The 15,609-nt window shown below is 43.9% G+C and overlaps 1 protein-coding gene across 6 annotated transcripts in view; it reads left to right on the forward strand.

The window, feature by feature from the left end:
• Positions 1 to 15,609, forward strand: part of C1QTNF12 (C1q and TNF related 12) — a 217,833-nt gene that overhangs the window by 154,513 nt on the left and 47,711 nt on the right. For all 6 annotated transcript variants that reach the window (XM_068240624.1, XM_068240627.1, XM_068240625.1 and 3 more), the window contains 2 exons: positions 6,661 to 6,780; positions 9,010 to 9,127. In XM_068240624.1, coding sequence (XP_068096725.1) covers positions 6,661 to 6,780; positions 9,010 to 9,127 — 238 coding nt within the window. The remainder of the gene's footprint in view (positions 1 to 6,660; positions 6,781 to 9,009; positions 9,128 to 15,609) is intronic.

A 15,609-nucleotide genomic window follows, 5' to 3' on the forward strand; every position in this document is an offset into this window, starting at 1 on the left:
ATGTTGGTTTGTTTAGAAAAATATTAGCCCTTTTTATTAAATATAATTTCAAAATATTTAACATTATGTTTAATTGCGTGAGAGAGTTATTGCAGAGCAAAATACATACTGGTGTGTAGATTTAAGTGGTCCGTGGCACATGTGCCCTCTGTATTTCAATCCAAAAGAACTAGTAAACAGGGATATTGATATTGTAGGTCAGCATTAGCTAACAGTCATTCTAACTGTAATCATTTATAAGTTTCCAAATATCTCTGTAAGTTTTATTAAAAACAACATCTAAATGGTTAAAGAGGACCAAGCTTGTAAAATAGTAAACATGTAATATAAGGTAATGTTTTAGTAATGCAAGAAACAGCGGATGCCAGGGTTAGCAATTTACCCTTTTACTCATAAATTATTTGTCTGAAACGCCACCCACCACTTCCTGAATGGTTTCAGAAGCTCGGTGACCACCCCCACCTGCGTTGCTGCGGCCCGCCCTCATCTTGGCAGCCACCGTTAGACCGCAGGGGCAGGCTGCAGCAACGCTGAAGGGGGGCACAGAGCTTTGGAAACACATGGCGGTTTTCCAAGGTTGGGGGGCAGAGTTAATATTAACAATAGTATAGTGATTTTCGGGCGAGCTAACCATGGCTTCCGCCATACAAAGGTTTATATGACAGATTTTCTATTTTACAAACTTGGTACTCTTTAAGTATTCTAATTTTTTCAGACATCCTTATACAATAAACCATCCTGAAAACTATTTTTGATATTAAGTTAATTAGAAATTACTTTGTGTGGTCTTTTTGCTTGGAAAGTGATGAAAAGTTGTTTTATAGATAAGGTGAGAAATAAGTAAGGAGAGAGAACTCACAATAGACATTTTGAAAGTAGGTCAGTTTTATCATGTTCACAGATTGGACATTATTTTTAATTTTGGGAGGCTTAAAGTGCACCTGAGATTGTACACCACTGGCCCTTATTTATACTTACCTGGGGCTTCCACCAGCCCATTGAGCACAATTGCCTCCTTTGCTGTCCTCTACGGCCCCTCCGATCTGGCGCTACGACTCCCAGTAATCCGGTCAGATGCTGCCAGTTTTGGGCCTCTGCACATGTGAAACTCGGCCACGCCCCCGCCCGGTGCTCCCATTGTTCTGTGTTGCACGACGAGGGGGTGGAAGTCCACAACTGCACAGATTACCGGGGGTCATAGCTGCAGAGAGGTGGGGCCAAACAGGATGGCGAGAGAGGCCACAGTGCTCATGGGGCTGGAGGAAGCCCCAGGTAAGTATGAATACTGGCCAGTGAACCATCTCAGGTTCACTTTAAAGAGGGACTTTCCTCATAGAGAACACCCCGTACACACCATTGACATTAATTAGGTTCACTATAAAAAAAAGTAAATAGAATAAAGTTTGCAGATGTCTCAAAATTAATTTTAATCACCAGATGACTAGCCTAGTAACATACCGGTAGCTACTGGGAGGGTGAGTGCTGCCTCCATGCTCTAAATGTCTGTTGAGTACATGACTACATTTGTCATAATCTCTAGCATTGACTGTTAGCTGCCATCACTTCTCTGACAGAACTCAATCCAGACTGCTAATGTCAGACAATAAAAGAGTAAAGTTGCTAACTAACCACGATTTCTTTCCAACACAATGGCCTCAATTCTGGTAGGGTTATCAAACAAATTACCTCATGTGAGGTAATTTACCTCATGAGGTAATGACATTTAGCAATTCTGGTAGGTTTTAGTCATGTTTTACCTCATGAGGTAATGTAACGTCTGAAACTGTGGTGGCTGCGGATGCGCAGGATAGATCCGCAGCCGCCTTGGTTCCTTGTGCACAGGCCTTATCTGTCCCGGCGGCGTCCAGCACACCGGGAACGGCATTGTCTCTGGCTCATAGGGTCTCTGTGTCGCGCAGGCCTTTATGCTGGAAGAAGGCGCGTCAGCTGACCTGCCGGTCGGCTGACGTCGGGAGTGACTCGCGCCGCTAGGATTGGCTGATTGCTGGGGGGCGTGGCGCTGGGCTCTCCTCGGCTTCTTAGGCCTTCACTGTTCATTGGCAACTCGTCTGCTGTTGCGAATAAACTTGTGTTAGCGCTCAGACCTAGTGAGGTTCCTGTTGATGATAGATGTATATGCAGTGTCTGCAATATACATCTATCTATAGTTAGTTATTATTACATTGTATTTCTGATAACCTGTGTATGATTCTGGCTACTCTCTGACCTTGCTATTGCTAAACGATTCTGTACCTCTGCCTTTCTGACTTTAGTTGCTAGACCTCTGCTTGATATTAACTACTCTCTTGCCTGCCGTTTTTAGTACTGTCTCTGCCTGCCTGTTATCGTACTTTGCCTGTCTGACTACTCTACTCACCAGTGTGCCCTAGCCACTGGTGAGGTTCTCTGGCCATTAGAACCCACCAGCCCCTCTGGTGAGGTTCAGACTCGCTTGTATAAGCTCCAGTGACTGTTAGTACCTTGCCAGCTCCTCTGAAAAGGTCTTGCTAAACTATTCAGTCACTGGTGCTGTTAGTACCTTGCCAGCTCCTCTGACAAGGTCTTGCTAAAAACTATTCAGTCACTAGTGCTGTTAGTACCTTGCCAGCTCCTCTGACAAGGTCTTGCTAAACTATTCAGCCACTGGTGCTGTTAGTACCTTGCCAGCTGCTCTGGCAAGGTCTCGCTAAACTATTCAGTCACTTGTGCTGTTATTACCTTCCCAGCTCCACTGGAAAGGTCTAGTTTAACTATTCAGTCATATGTACTGTCAGTACCTTACCAGCTCCTCTGGTAAGGTTTAGCCAAACTTCTTTAGTTCTTTCATTATTAGTACTTTCCCAGCTCCTCTGGTAAAGGTATTGTTATTTGTTTTAATAGACCCTCCAGCTCCTCTGGAGAAGTCTATACTGTTGCAGCTAGTACCCACCAGCCCCTCTGGTGAGGTCTAGCACTGTTCTCACAGCTAGTACCCACCAGCTCCACTGGTGAGGTCTAGCACTGTTGTTACAGATAGTACTCACCAGCTCCTATGGTGAGATCTATCCATTTATTCTACTTTTGCACCAAACACCACACCTTACTCTCAGCTAGCTATACTAGTATTATTGGTGATACTGCAGATCACCACATAATCAGGTATAGCATCTGTATTGGGGATTCTGCAGATCACCAATGATCAGACGTCTGAGTTGCAGCACCCAATCGTTACAGGTAAATTATGAGGTAATTCATGAGGTAATTTACTAAAAATAGCTATTCTCATGGAAATTAGGGGGCATGTTAGCACATAATTTACCGATCAGTTTAAGACCTGCCTGTACCTGGAGGTAAAGTCAATTTGCATGCATTTTGCAGTTTTTAGTGGAGTTCCTATTGATGTTTTAGTGTCGTTCCTATTCAGGTTGTGTAATAGAAAATAATTGTGGAAATAAAACTCCAAATATTTACTGATTCTTTTTTTTTTTAATAAGGGATGTCTATAGTTATACTTTTCATAGGTTGCTACGTAATCAAATACACCTTCAAAAAAAAAAAAAATCGTCCAAACTTATGGAAGACAAATCCAAATCCTAACTTATGGAAGACAATTAAAGACTACTATTATTTATTTACTGCATGCTTACCACTGAAATACCTCATGTTTTACCTCACTTTATGCATTTACCTCATGTTTTACCGCATGTTTTACCTCATGTTCGGAAATTGAGAAAAATCTTTCAGAATTCCTATAGAAAGAGGTTTTCTAAAACTCACACTGGAGCCCATAGCTCCTTGGCTACGTCACTGCTCCAGGTAAACCAATGATCTATAAAGATATTCACAAGTTAATGTGGAACAGAATGTATTGAATTATCCATGTTTGTAATGGACTAAAACTGTTGTTGCAGATGAAATAGTTGATACCCAGTTTGGAATGGTGGCAGGTGAGAATGACATCCATGGTAATTACATTTCAGAGCAGCCACAAACTATTCTTGATGTATGTGTACTGACTGTATGTGTCATAGCTACTAGGGCAATATCTGCACGGAGTTTGTATGTTGTTCCCATGTCTGTGTAGGTTTCCTCCTGACACACCGATTTCCCCTCACATCCAAAAAACATACAGATACATTAACTGGCTTCCCCCTAAATTTCCCTAAACTACAATACACACACTACATGATACATACATAGACATATGACTATGGTAGGAATTAGATTGTGAGCCCCTGCGAGGGACAGTTAAAGGAACTCTATCAATTAACATGTTTTTTTAATTGAGATAGGAATTGTTTGGGAAGTGCTGGTGTATACATTTCCCTGCTTATCTGTTTGTTTACTGTTATCAAAATCCTTTTAAGGCACATACACACGCCATACTGTAGCAAACGACGGGTCCAGTATGGCGTGTGTACGCACTTTTACACTTCACTGACATATCTGACAGACTACTTACTCATGAAGGAAGGGGGGATTCCCTCACACTACATCTGTTAATCATGTGTGTGTGAGAAAGCTCTCACTGCAGCTGCCTGTGTCTCTAACAGAGATGTTGGCAAAAAGCGGAGGAAATGTACTGTATCTTATGTGCAACATAAACATTTGTGTGTGAAACTTGACACCAGAGGCTTTTCATATACGATAATTCTGCAGTCTGACATGCAAAGAAGAGTGTCTTATTGAAACAGAGATTCACCTTTGCAAATGAAACATTCCAAAATCTACACACAATGAATTAAAGCTTTTGCCTGTGATATTTATCATGAAAAGTAGGAAAATGTTTACACAGCTACTTAGGCATTATTTGTACAATGTAATTTTAAAACACTTGGGGCTCAATTCACAAAACGGTGCTAACTCCATTAGCGCACCTAAAAGCTGTGGGGTGCTAAGCAGTTAGCACGGCCAAAGCTTTTATTGATCACACGCAAAGTTTAGTGTTGCGTGAGAAACGGTGCACCGGGTGCGACTAAAACGTCGCACCGGGTGCCCCTAAAACGTTGCACCGGGTGCGCCCGAAAAAAAAATCACACCATGCGACGTTTCGTGCGCACCGCACATCGCTTAAACTTTGCGCAAAACTTTGTGCATCTTAAAGGGCTTTAGGCGTGCTAACTTAGGTAGCACCCTTTTGTGAAACAAGCCCTTGGTTTGATAATGTTGAAAACTCCGCACAATGTCCACAGCAAGATGTATCTCGTGTGGAGTTTTCCCCTTTTCCTGGCTGTCATTTGGGTCTGAGTCGCCTAGCTCCTGCACTGTCTCGGTGAGTGGAGGTTGAGCAGAGTCCACCTTACTCTCTTGATAATGTTCCTTTACGTGACAAGACAATATACTTTGTACAGCGCTGCAGAAGATGTCCACACTATATAAATATAAAACAATAATAACTGCTGAAACGATGCCAGTAAAGTGGGTGAGCAATTGAGGTCTGGATATCATGGCAAAGGAATAATTTACCCCCAGTTCCCTGAATTATAACTTACCTATCCTTTCCTAACCTTTACGTCAGCCCTATACCCTAAACCTAACCCTTAGCTGAACCACTTCCTTACCACTATCCCCTTGGTACCCAAAACTTTAACTTAGCACCTGTCATTAACTTTACTTTGCTTGCTTGGTGCCTGACTACAACTCTGATATTTCACCTATGCCTAATGCGACCCTAACCTACAACCTCTAAATGATCACTAGACCAAATCTATTTACCATTATTTTGTTAATCCTCACCTAACCTACTACTCTTACCCAGGGCCGGATTTGTACTCTTTACCACCCAAGACCACTGTCACCATCTGCCCCACTTCGGTACAGGTAGCGAGATGACCCCTCCCCCTTCCCTCCAGTATAGGTAGCCAGATGACCCCTCCTCCTTCATATAGGTAGCCTGATAATCCTCCCAGTATAGGTAGCCAAATGACCTCTTCACCTTTCCCTCTAGTATAGGTAGCCTGATGACACCCCCCCCCCCCCCCCCAGTATAGGTAATAGGTAGCCAGATGACCCCTTCACCTTTCACTCCAGTATAGGTAGCCAGATGACCCCTTCACCTTTCACTCCAGTATAGGTAGCCAGATGACTCCCTTAATCCACCCCCCCCTCCTTTCAGTATAGGTAGCCAGCTCGCCTTCACACTGCAGCAGCCATCAGTGTCACTCCTTTCTCCACTCGTCTCCAGTACAGAAGCTTCCTTTTCCTTTCTGTCTCCAATACTGCCCAAGTCCATAGCCGCTGGTCACAATGCAAACGTGCACAGAGAGCAAGATGGCTGCTGCACAGGCGACTTGCAGCAGAGTACCATGGTCAGGCAATTGCCTGAAATCCCTGCATTGCAGCGTTTGCATGATTGCAAATGCTGCACCAGTTTAGCCTGCTGCTTTGGTGCCCTTGTTTCTGTGGTGCCCTAGGCCATGGCCAAGTGGCCTTGGCCTAAATCTGGCCCTGATTGGGGGGGAGCTTAGGGTTAAATGGAGGTTGATTCATGGCAAAGGTTGCAAACTTTTGTTTTTTTACATATCATTGTTATACAAACGTGGAACATAATCAGTGACCCTACCTATGTTTTTTCCCAAGAGTCTGTTAAACCTAAACCATACAGTGTTAGGAAATATTGCTAAGAATGTAAAAAAAACTGACTTGATTTTAGAATAAATATGTTCTACTTTTTCATTGCAGTTGCCCGATCAAGGTCAAGGCGCTGAAAAACCAGATCCTGCAGTGACGTGGGCCGAGTTCAGAGACAGGAGCGATAATGGGGCTTCTGTCAAGAAGAAGTGTAAATGTAACAAGAATTCTGTAAGTACCTACATGTTTATGTGTGACCTTTTCTAATGATGTGACATGAAGGGCATTTGCCACTGACCCAAAAGAAAGGATGGGGGTTTCTAGCATGCATCATAGGGAATCTATGCCTTTGCAATCCTTTCCTGGTCAGAACTATGCTCTGCAGGCATTTAGCAAAGATTGTTTCAAATTCTTACGTTTTTCCAATGTACAAATGTAAGTTATGGCAACAACAATTTTTTTCGGTAGGGTTAGTTTGCTATAAATACTCCATTAGCCACAGGCTTGTAAAAATCCAAACAAGGATGTTCCTGTGGATGTGACGATGCTAGGTCTGGGGATGCTAACATTTTACTTCCTGATTTGTACAAATAATTACACGTGAAAAAAGATGGGAATTCACTGGAATTATTTACATAAAACTGTGCCTGGTAGGTTTAGAAAAGCAAAGCTGGCTGTGAATTTAAATGGAATGGCAATTTTACAAAATCATTTTTGGAGGATTAAAATTCATTATTTAAAATGTTCATAGGCTTTGAGGTTCACTGCAGTGTAAACTGAAATAATAATTCTGGGCTTCATAAAGGCATCATGCCATCTCAAAGTGTTCCAGAGATGTAAAGAAAAGAAAAATATATACATACCTGGGGCTTCCTCTAGCCCCGTTCAGGCAAGTTGGTCCCTCGCCTTCTTCCCAGGCTGCCTGGATCCTCTGCTAGGTGGCTGGTAATTCAGCCAGTTGGGGCCAGTCAACGCAGGCACAATCTGGCATTGCGTGTGCTCCCGCTGCCGGGAGAGCGATAGGGGGCTCGCAGGTGGCCAAATGTGCAGAATGTACATATTTTTCCTTTCTTTACATCTCAGGTTTACTTTATTTACCATAAGTGACACTGGGGTGTATTCACCAAACTGTGGTAAGCAGAATAACCTGCGTTAAGTCTTACCGCACGGTTTTGCTTTGGAAAAACACCCCTCGTGATTAATACATGATGTTATTAGGAGCAGTGGAAATGTATTCTCTAATGGGGTGAATCGTGCTACACTATCTGGTAGTCTCATGAATGATTCTGGGTTTGTGTTAAAGCTGCAGGAAGGGGCCAACTCTATTTTAATCACAACAATTTTCAGCGTTTAGAGATAGATATGGTATAATGTGACCAAGTACTTTGCCCATGCTTCACAATAACTTTAGAGACCATATAAATAAATATTTATAAGTATATACCATAATTAAAAAATAAAATAAAAATGAGTGTGATGAACAATGCATGCTCTGAAAGAGGAACTCCAGTGAAAATAATGTAATAAAAAAGTGCTTCATTTTTACAATAATTATGTATAAATGATTTAGTTAGTGTTTGTCTATTATAAAAGCTTTCCTCTCCCTGATTTACATTCTGACATTTATCACATGGTGATATTTTTACTGCTGGCAGGTGATGTCACTGGAAGTAGCTGCTGCTTGCTTTTTTGGCAGTTGGAAACAGCTGTAAACAGCTATTTCCCACACTGCAGCGAGGTTCACAGACAGGAAACTGCCAGGACCATGGTCCTCACAGTTTCCTGTGGGAGGGGTTTCACCACAATATCAGCCATACAGAGCCACCTGATTATCCGTTTGAGAAAAGGAATAGATTTCTCATGGGGAAGGGGGTATCAGCTACTGATTGGGATGAAGTTCAATTCTTGGTCACGGTTTCTCTTTAAAGGGAACCAGAGAGGTTGGGGGGAAGCTTTAATACATACCTGGGGCTTCCTCCAGCCCCATAGGCACGGATCGCTCCCACGCCGCCGTCCTCTGCTGCCTGGATCCGCCGGTACCGGGTCCCGTCATTGCCGCTAGTCGGCCAGTCGGCCGGTTGACGCGGCCGATTCGCCGCATCACACGGAGCTCCTTCTATACAAGTACGCATGAGGCTGCCTGCTGTGCAGCCGCATGCGTACATGTATGGAGGGAGCCCCTGTGATGCGGACAATTGGCCGCGTCCGCTGGGAATTGACGGGCCCGGTAACGGCGGTTCCAGGAAGCGGAGGATGACGGCGTGGGAGCGATCCAGGCTTATGGGGCTGGAAGAAGCCCCAGGTATGTATAAAGGCTTGTTCTTTTTTTTTCAGCCCGTTCCTCTCTGGTTCCCTTTAATGATTTTAGTTTTAGATTTTGTAACTAAGACAATATATATCTAATCATACTGATCTACTTTTACATAACATACATTTTTATCTTCTTGCTTTCTTTACCAGAGACTTTCTGGGCCACCTGGTCCACCAGGACCACAGGGCCCACCTGGCCCTCCAGGAATGCCCGGGGCAGAGGTCACACATGAAGTATTGTTGCAAGAGTTTAAGCAAATGCTCCGAGGTAAATAGAAGACATTTCAAGGAATGTTCCCTGAAGTGAATAATAATACCATTTGTAATGTATACATGTTTATCCTTCATAAGTTATCAGCTGCAAAAGTCTTAGAATTTTTCAACTGTAAAGTCAGTTGTCTGATTCCTGCCCCTTGATTGAGTCAGACTGACAACTAGAGAAATTACATTGCCTGACTGACAGTTCCACCTTTAAAAACCACAGAATGGCTGGGTTTATGCCTAGAAGAATCTGCTTATCATTATTAACAGAGCAGATGCCATAAAACACCTTCTGAAAATCAATTTAAACTTATGCTAGGACACACAACCTACACGGAGTATAATTTGCCTTCTTAAAACAGAAGGTATTTGCAAAAATTCAGCTGCAAGTCAGCAACTGTAGTTTCCCATGATGCATCACTCTTGAATATGCAAATGATCTCTTTATGCCCCTGAAACATTCATATAGAAAGGGACACAGAGAGCCCAATATAGTGTAATAAGTACTGGTAAAGGGAATTGTGAAAGTAAGTAGAAATATACTCACAAACCAGGGTTATCTCCAAGGTAACTACTGTATGTGCAGGTGGGGAGATTTCGGAAAACTATATACTCACCTTAAGGTAGTTTTCCTTTCCTGGTGTTTCTCCATGTCAGCATACGTGTGGGCAAAGTCCCGCCCCCCTTTGCCCTGTTAGGACGTCCCAAGATGTTAAATTGCCTGACCCAACCCCATGTCAGCATTCTTTAATAACTAGTACGAGACGACAGCACAGGGTGGGCCCGTATGCCGACATGGAGAAACACCAGGAAAGGAAAACTACCTTAAGGTGAGTATATAGTTTTCCGAATTCCCTGGTGTTTTCCATGTCAGCATACGTGTGGGCAATAACTAGACAAACAAAAAGGGTGGGTATGCTGCGTAAATCAATTTAATGATGTAATAATAAGAGAAACAAAACAGAAAAAGATAATTATATGGCATTACACACAGTGGAGGAAATTACTCTCTTTCCAAATTCCACAGAGGATAAACAGGCAGGTTCTATGGAGTAATGCTTTAGAAAGGTATGGCAAGAGGCCCAATTAGCTGCCTTGCAGACAGTTAACAAAGACACTCTACTAGATGCCGCCCAGGAAGAAGATGTACTTCTTGTAGAGTGGGCATTAATGTCCTGCGGAGGCTCTAAGCCTTTTGACTTGTAAGCCTTTCGAATTAGGGTCACTACCCAATTTGCTAGGGTTCTCGTAGATGCTGTTTTACCTTTTTTATAGCCTGAAGGGACTACAAATAATCGATCAGAATCTCTAAAAGGTTCAGTTGCGTCTAGGTAAGCTTTGACTGTGGAAGGCACATCAAGAGGATGCAAGTCATTAGTTCCTTGTAGTTTGAAACTTGGCAAAGTCCACTCTTGATTAACGTGAAGGACAGACGTAACTTTTGGTAAAAAAGACTGAACTGGAAATAGAACAAGTCTATCTTCATAAAAGGTTAGAAAAGGCTCCTTGTAGGATAAAGCCTGCAATTCCGATACTCTACGGCCTGAAGTAATTGCAACAAGGAAGGTTGTCTTTAAGGTTAAATCACGAAGAGAGGCTGAGTCATTTTGCCATTCCTGAGCAGATGAAAGGGCATCTAAAACTGTTGGCAGATCCCATTTTGGAAACCGTGGTCTTACTGGTGGCCTCAATTTGATTGCAGCCCTAAAGAATTGTTTCACCAATGGATCCGCAGACCATGAGATCCCTGAAATAGAGGAAATTGCAGAAACTTGTTGCTTTAGGGTAGAATAAGATAAAGCCATCTCTAATCCCCTCTGAAGAAAGGCCAGGAGGTCACACACCTTGAAATTGTTTACATCTAAGTTTTTTTCAGTGGCAAACTTGCAAAAGACTGTCCATACTCTATTATAGGCCTCTGAAGTACTCGATTTTTTTGCCTTTAATAAGGTGCTAACTACTGTCAGCGAACAACCAGAGGCTAGCAGCCTTGACCTCTCAAATTCCAACCCGTTAGGTGTAGACTTTGGAGATTCGGATGTAGCAGAGAACCCTGTGACAGAAGATCCGGGATTTCCGGAAGATGTACCGGTCGCTCTAAACTCAGTTGCAACAGCAGAGGGAACCATGGCCTGCTTTGCCAAAAGGGCAAGACTGCAATCACTGAAAGATTGTGCAAGCTCACCCTCTGTAGGAATCTGAATATTAGAGGAGTCGGGGGGAAGGCATATGCTCTCCTGAACCACCAGTTCTGAGTTAAGGCGTCGACCTCCAAAGAATTCTTCTCCGGGAACCTCGAAAAGAAGAGAGGAACCTTCCTGTTTCTGTTTGAGGCAAAAAGGTCCACCTGCGGCATTCCCCACCTGTCCACAAGTTGTTGAAATGCTGAGGGGTGCAGGGACCACTCGTTGTTGTCTATTCGACATCTCGACAAGTAATCGGCCTGAAGATTCTGAGAGCCGGGCAGGTACACTGCAGAAAGATCCACAAAGTATTTTTGGGCTAGATTCATAATTGGAACCATCTCCTTCATTAATGACACACTGTGGGTGCCTCCCTGCCTCTTGACATACGAGACAGCGGCAGTGTTGTCGATTCTGAGAAGGACCGCCCTGCCCTTCAGAAATGGCAGAAAGTAGGACAGAGCTTGGGCTACCGCCCTTAATTCTAAAATGTTCGAAACGGTCTGTGACTGACAGACCTTCCAAGTCCCCTGAGCCACGTTTTTGTTGAAGACAGCTCCCCAACCGGATTGACTGGCATCTGTTGTTACAATCGCCCACTCTGGCTGGAGAAGCCACTTGTACCTCCTGAGATTGTGTACATTGATCCACCATCTTAGTGAATTTCTTATCTTGTGGGGTAAAAAGATGACCTGAGTCAGATCGTGATTGTTCCATTGACGGAGGAAGTTCAATTGGAATGGCCGGAGATGCCAATGTGCCCAACAGACCATTTGAATCGTGGAAGACATGATACCGATCAACATTAGGCATTTCCTGGCGGACAGAAATTGTACTTGAAGTGTTTTCCTCATTACGTACTGAATTGAAGAAATCTTCTCTTGAGGTAGGGAAACCGAATTTTCCACCGAATCTAGAATTGCTCCTAGAAAAACCATCCTTTGAGTTGGAGACAATTGGCTTTTCTTGACATTTATAATCCAGCCGAATTGCTGCAGGGTATTGATGAGCAGTACCTGATGCAACAACAATTTTTCTCTTGAATCCGCTAGGAGAATGATGTCGTCCAAATAGTGAAGGACGCGTACTCCCTGCAACCGAACTACGGAAATTACGGTCAGAAGAACTTTGGAGAACGTACGGGGCGACGTAGCGAGCCCGAACGGGAGACACACGAACTGAAGATGGAGCTGACCGATCGCGAAACGAAGATACTTTTGCATGGATGTATGAACTGGAACATGGAAGTACACGTCCTTCAAGTCTATTGAACACATCCAATCTCCTAACTGGATGGACATGACTATCAATTTCAACGTTTCCATTCTGAACTTTGGGACAAGGACAAATCTGTTCAGTCTCTTTAAATCTAGGACAGGTCTTAAATCTCCGGACTTTTTCTTCACCAGAAAAATTTGAGAATAGAAACCCATACCTCTTTCTGAAAGGGGAACTTGACACACAGCTGCCTGTTTTAAAAGGTCTGAAACATAATTTATCAGAATCAGTCTTCTCTCCTTTGTTTTTGGAATTCTTGTTGATGTGAAAACCTTTTCTGATGGCATTGCTTTGAAGGACCAACGGTGACCTACTGAAATAGTGCTGAGAACCCAAGAGTTCTGTATGTTTCCCGCCCAAATATCCCTGAAGTGGAGTAGCCTGGCTCCCACCGGGACATCCTGGACGGGCCTTACTTCAAAAAGATTTATTAACATCACCTGAAGACTGATTAACTTTTGACTTATTTGACCTCTGAAAAGGCTGTCCACTTCTTCAATTCCTCCTATAGTCCTTGCCTAGACGATATGACCTTGCCTCATTGAATCTGTTAAATGATTGTCTCCTATTCTGCGAGAATCTTTGTCTTCGAAACTTTCTGTCCTGTGGTAGAAGCCCCGACTTCCCACCAGTAACCCTTTTAATGGCTTCATCCATTCTGGGACCAAACAAGTTTCTACCATCAAATGGGATCTTCGCCCACGACTGCTTGGAAGATGGATCCGCTGCCCAGGGTTTGAGCCAGAGGGCTCTACGTGCCATGATGGAATATAACATGGCTCTGCTGGAACTTCTGACGGCGTCAACGCTTGCTGCCCCAATGAAGTCTGCCGTTAAATCCAGCTCCTGTAAAGCAGAAGAAATGACCTTTACACTCGCATTTGAGTGAACCTCTTTTTGGATATTATTCACCCAAATCTTAAGTGCCTTGGCCACTGACGTTAAAGAAATCGAAATTCTAGCAACTTCACCAGAGGACAGATAAGCTCGTCTCAAATCCTGGTCTATCTGACGATCTAGTATGTCTCTAAACGAAATGGCGTCTTCTAAAGGGAGAGTAACATTCTTGACCACTTTTGTCAGTGATGCATCAACAATCGGGTTCGTTTGAATGAGAGCCTCATCCGGATCCCCTAAGGGATACAACTTCTGAAGACGATTCTTCAAAGAAGGCTTTTTCATGGTTTTCTCCCACTCCTCCAGGATCAACTCCCTGATCTCTTCCAACAGAGGAAAAACCACTTTACTTTTAGATAACTGTTTATAGTATCTTTTTCTCTTACACTTGGGTGAAGCGACATCTTCCTCCCATTCAATAGCTTCTTTAACCCTGGAAACAAAGACAGGAACCAAAGAAAAGTCAAAACCTAATGCTTCATGATCAGAATCTGAATCTGACGAACTATCCATCGGCGTTAGTCTAGAAGAAGGAGAGGAGGAAGGACCTGGTTGCGGAGACTGATGATGATGCGACAGTTCAGACACTGTATCTCTCACTACTTGCTTGATAAGAGAAGAAACTTCCCTATCCTCCCTCGCAATGTCTAGATGACACATCTCACAAACTTTCTTATTAGGCAATGAAGATCTTCCACAGATCCAGCATTTGTCCTTATCCGGCAAAGATGATAACTTGACTCTATTAGGAGAGATAACAACACTCCCTTGAACCGAGCTATCTGAAGAAATTAATTTAGAAGGTTCATCAGCATGTTTGACTACAACTTTAGGTATTAAATGTTCTTTTGAACGACTTCTCGAACGACTTTTTGAAGGAGACTTTGATCCTGATCTGTGGTCTCTTGAATCGTTCCTAGCACTAGTGGAAGGTCTGTCTGAAGTGCTTCCATAAACTGAATCACTGCAATGTTTTGAAGATGAATCTCGATCAGACCTGCCAAAAAAGAATTTAAGCTATAACTATAGCATGAACTAAATGTCTTCAGGCTTCTAGCATACCATACTCACCACCCTTACCTATTTGACTTCAACTTTGAACTTGAGTTCGCGGTTGAGTGCTCTCCATCTTTCTTTCTCCCCATTGCAGCAACTGAAATAGAAGGACCAATTGGATTTACCAATGTGCCTTCTTAATGTAAATATATATATATATATATATATATATGCATATACCTACATAACTGTGCATAAACCAACATACATGATGCCACATACCTGTATGAATATATCAAACATGTATCTAATGAATATCTATGTACAGGCGCGGAGCTAGGGGGGGTCGGGGTAGGTCAAGTGCCCCCGGGCGCCGGGTCCCTAAGGGCGCCCAGCTGAGCTGATTTTTTTTTTTTTCTGCGGAGGGGAGCAGCGCAGAGAAGAGAAGAGGGAGAGCTATGCGGACGGTGGAGAAGGGGGCCATCTCCCCCCCTTCTCTCACCTTAGGGCTCTCCCTCCCACCATCGCTGTCCCCTCCGTTATTGTCCAGGTGCTGGCGCAGCGGGCGGGACTCACCTCCGTCTCGCTCCAGCGCCGGCCGGAAGTTCGGATCCCGCAGCCGCTGCTCTGGTCTGGACTAGACCAGAGTAGCGGCAGATCCATCCGCGCTGCGACGAGACGGAGGTAAGTTCCGCCCGCCGCTGCCAGCACCCGGACATTAATGGAGGGGACAGCGAGGGAGAGAGAGCAGCTCTCCCTCTTCTCTGCGCTGCTCCCCTCCTGCTGGGGAGGCAGGGAGGGGGACACCTGGCTACCTACTCTGGGCATATATACCCCTGGCTACATCTACTGGGCATATATACCCCCTGGCTACATCTACTGGGCATATATACCCCTGGCTACATCTACTGGGCATAGATACCCCTGGCTACATCTACTGGGCACATATACCCCTGGCTACATCTACTGGGCACATATACCCCTGGCTACATCTACTGGGCATATATACCCCTGGCTACATCTACTGGGCATATATACCCCTGGCTACATCTACTGGGCATATATACCCCTGGCTACATCTACTGGGCATATATACCCCCTGGCTACATCTACTGGGCATATATACCCCTGGCTA

The sequence above is a fragment of the Hyperolius riggenbachi genome, chromosome 6 (genome assembly GCF_040937935.1).
Source record: "Hyperolius riggenbachi isolate aHypRig1 chromosome 6, aHypRig1.pri, whole genome shotgun sequence".
Classification (NCBI taxonomy): domain Eukaryota; kingdom Metazoa; phylum Chordata; class Amphibia; order Anura; family Hyperoliidae; genus Hyperolius; species Hyperolius riggenbachi.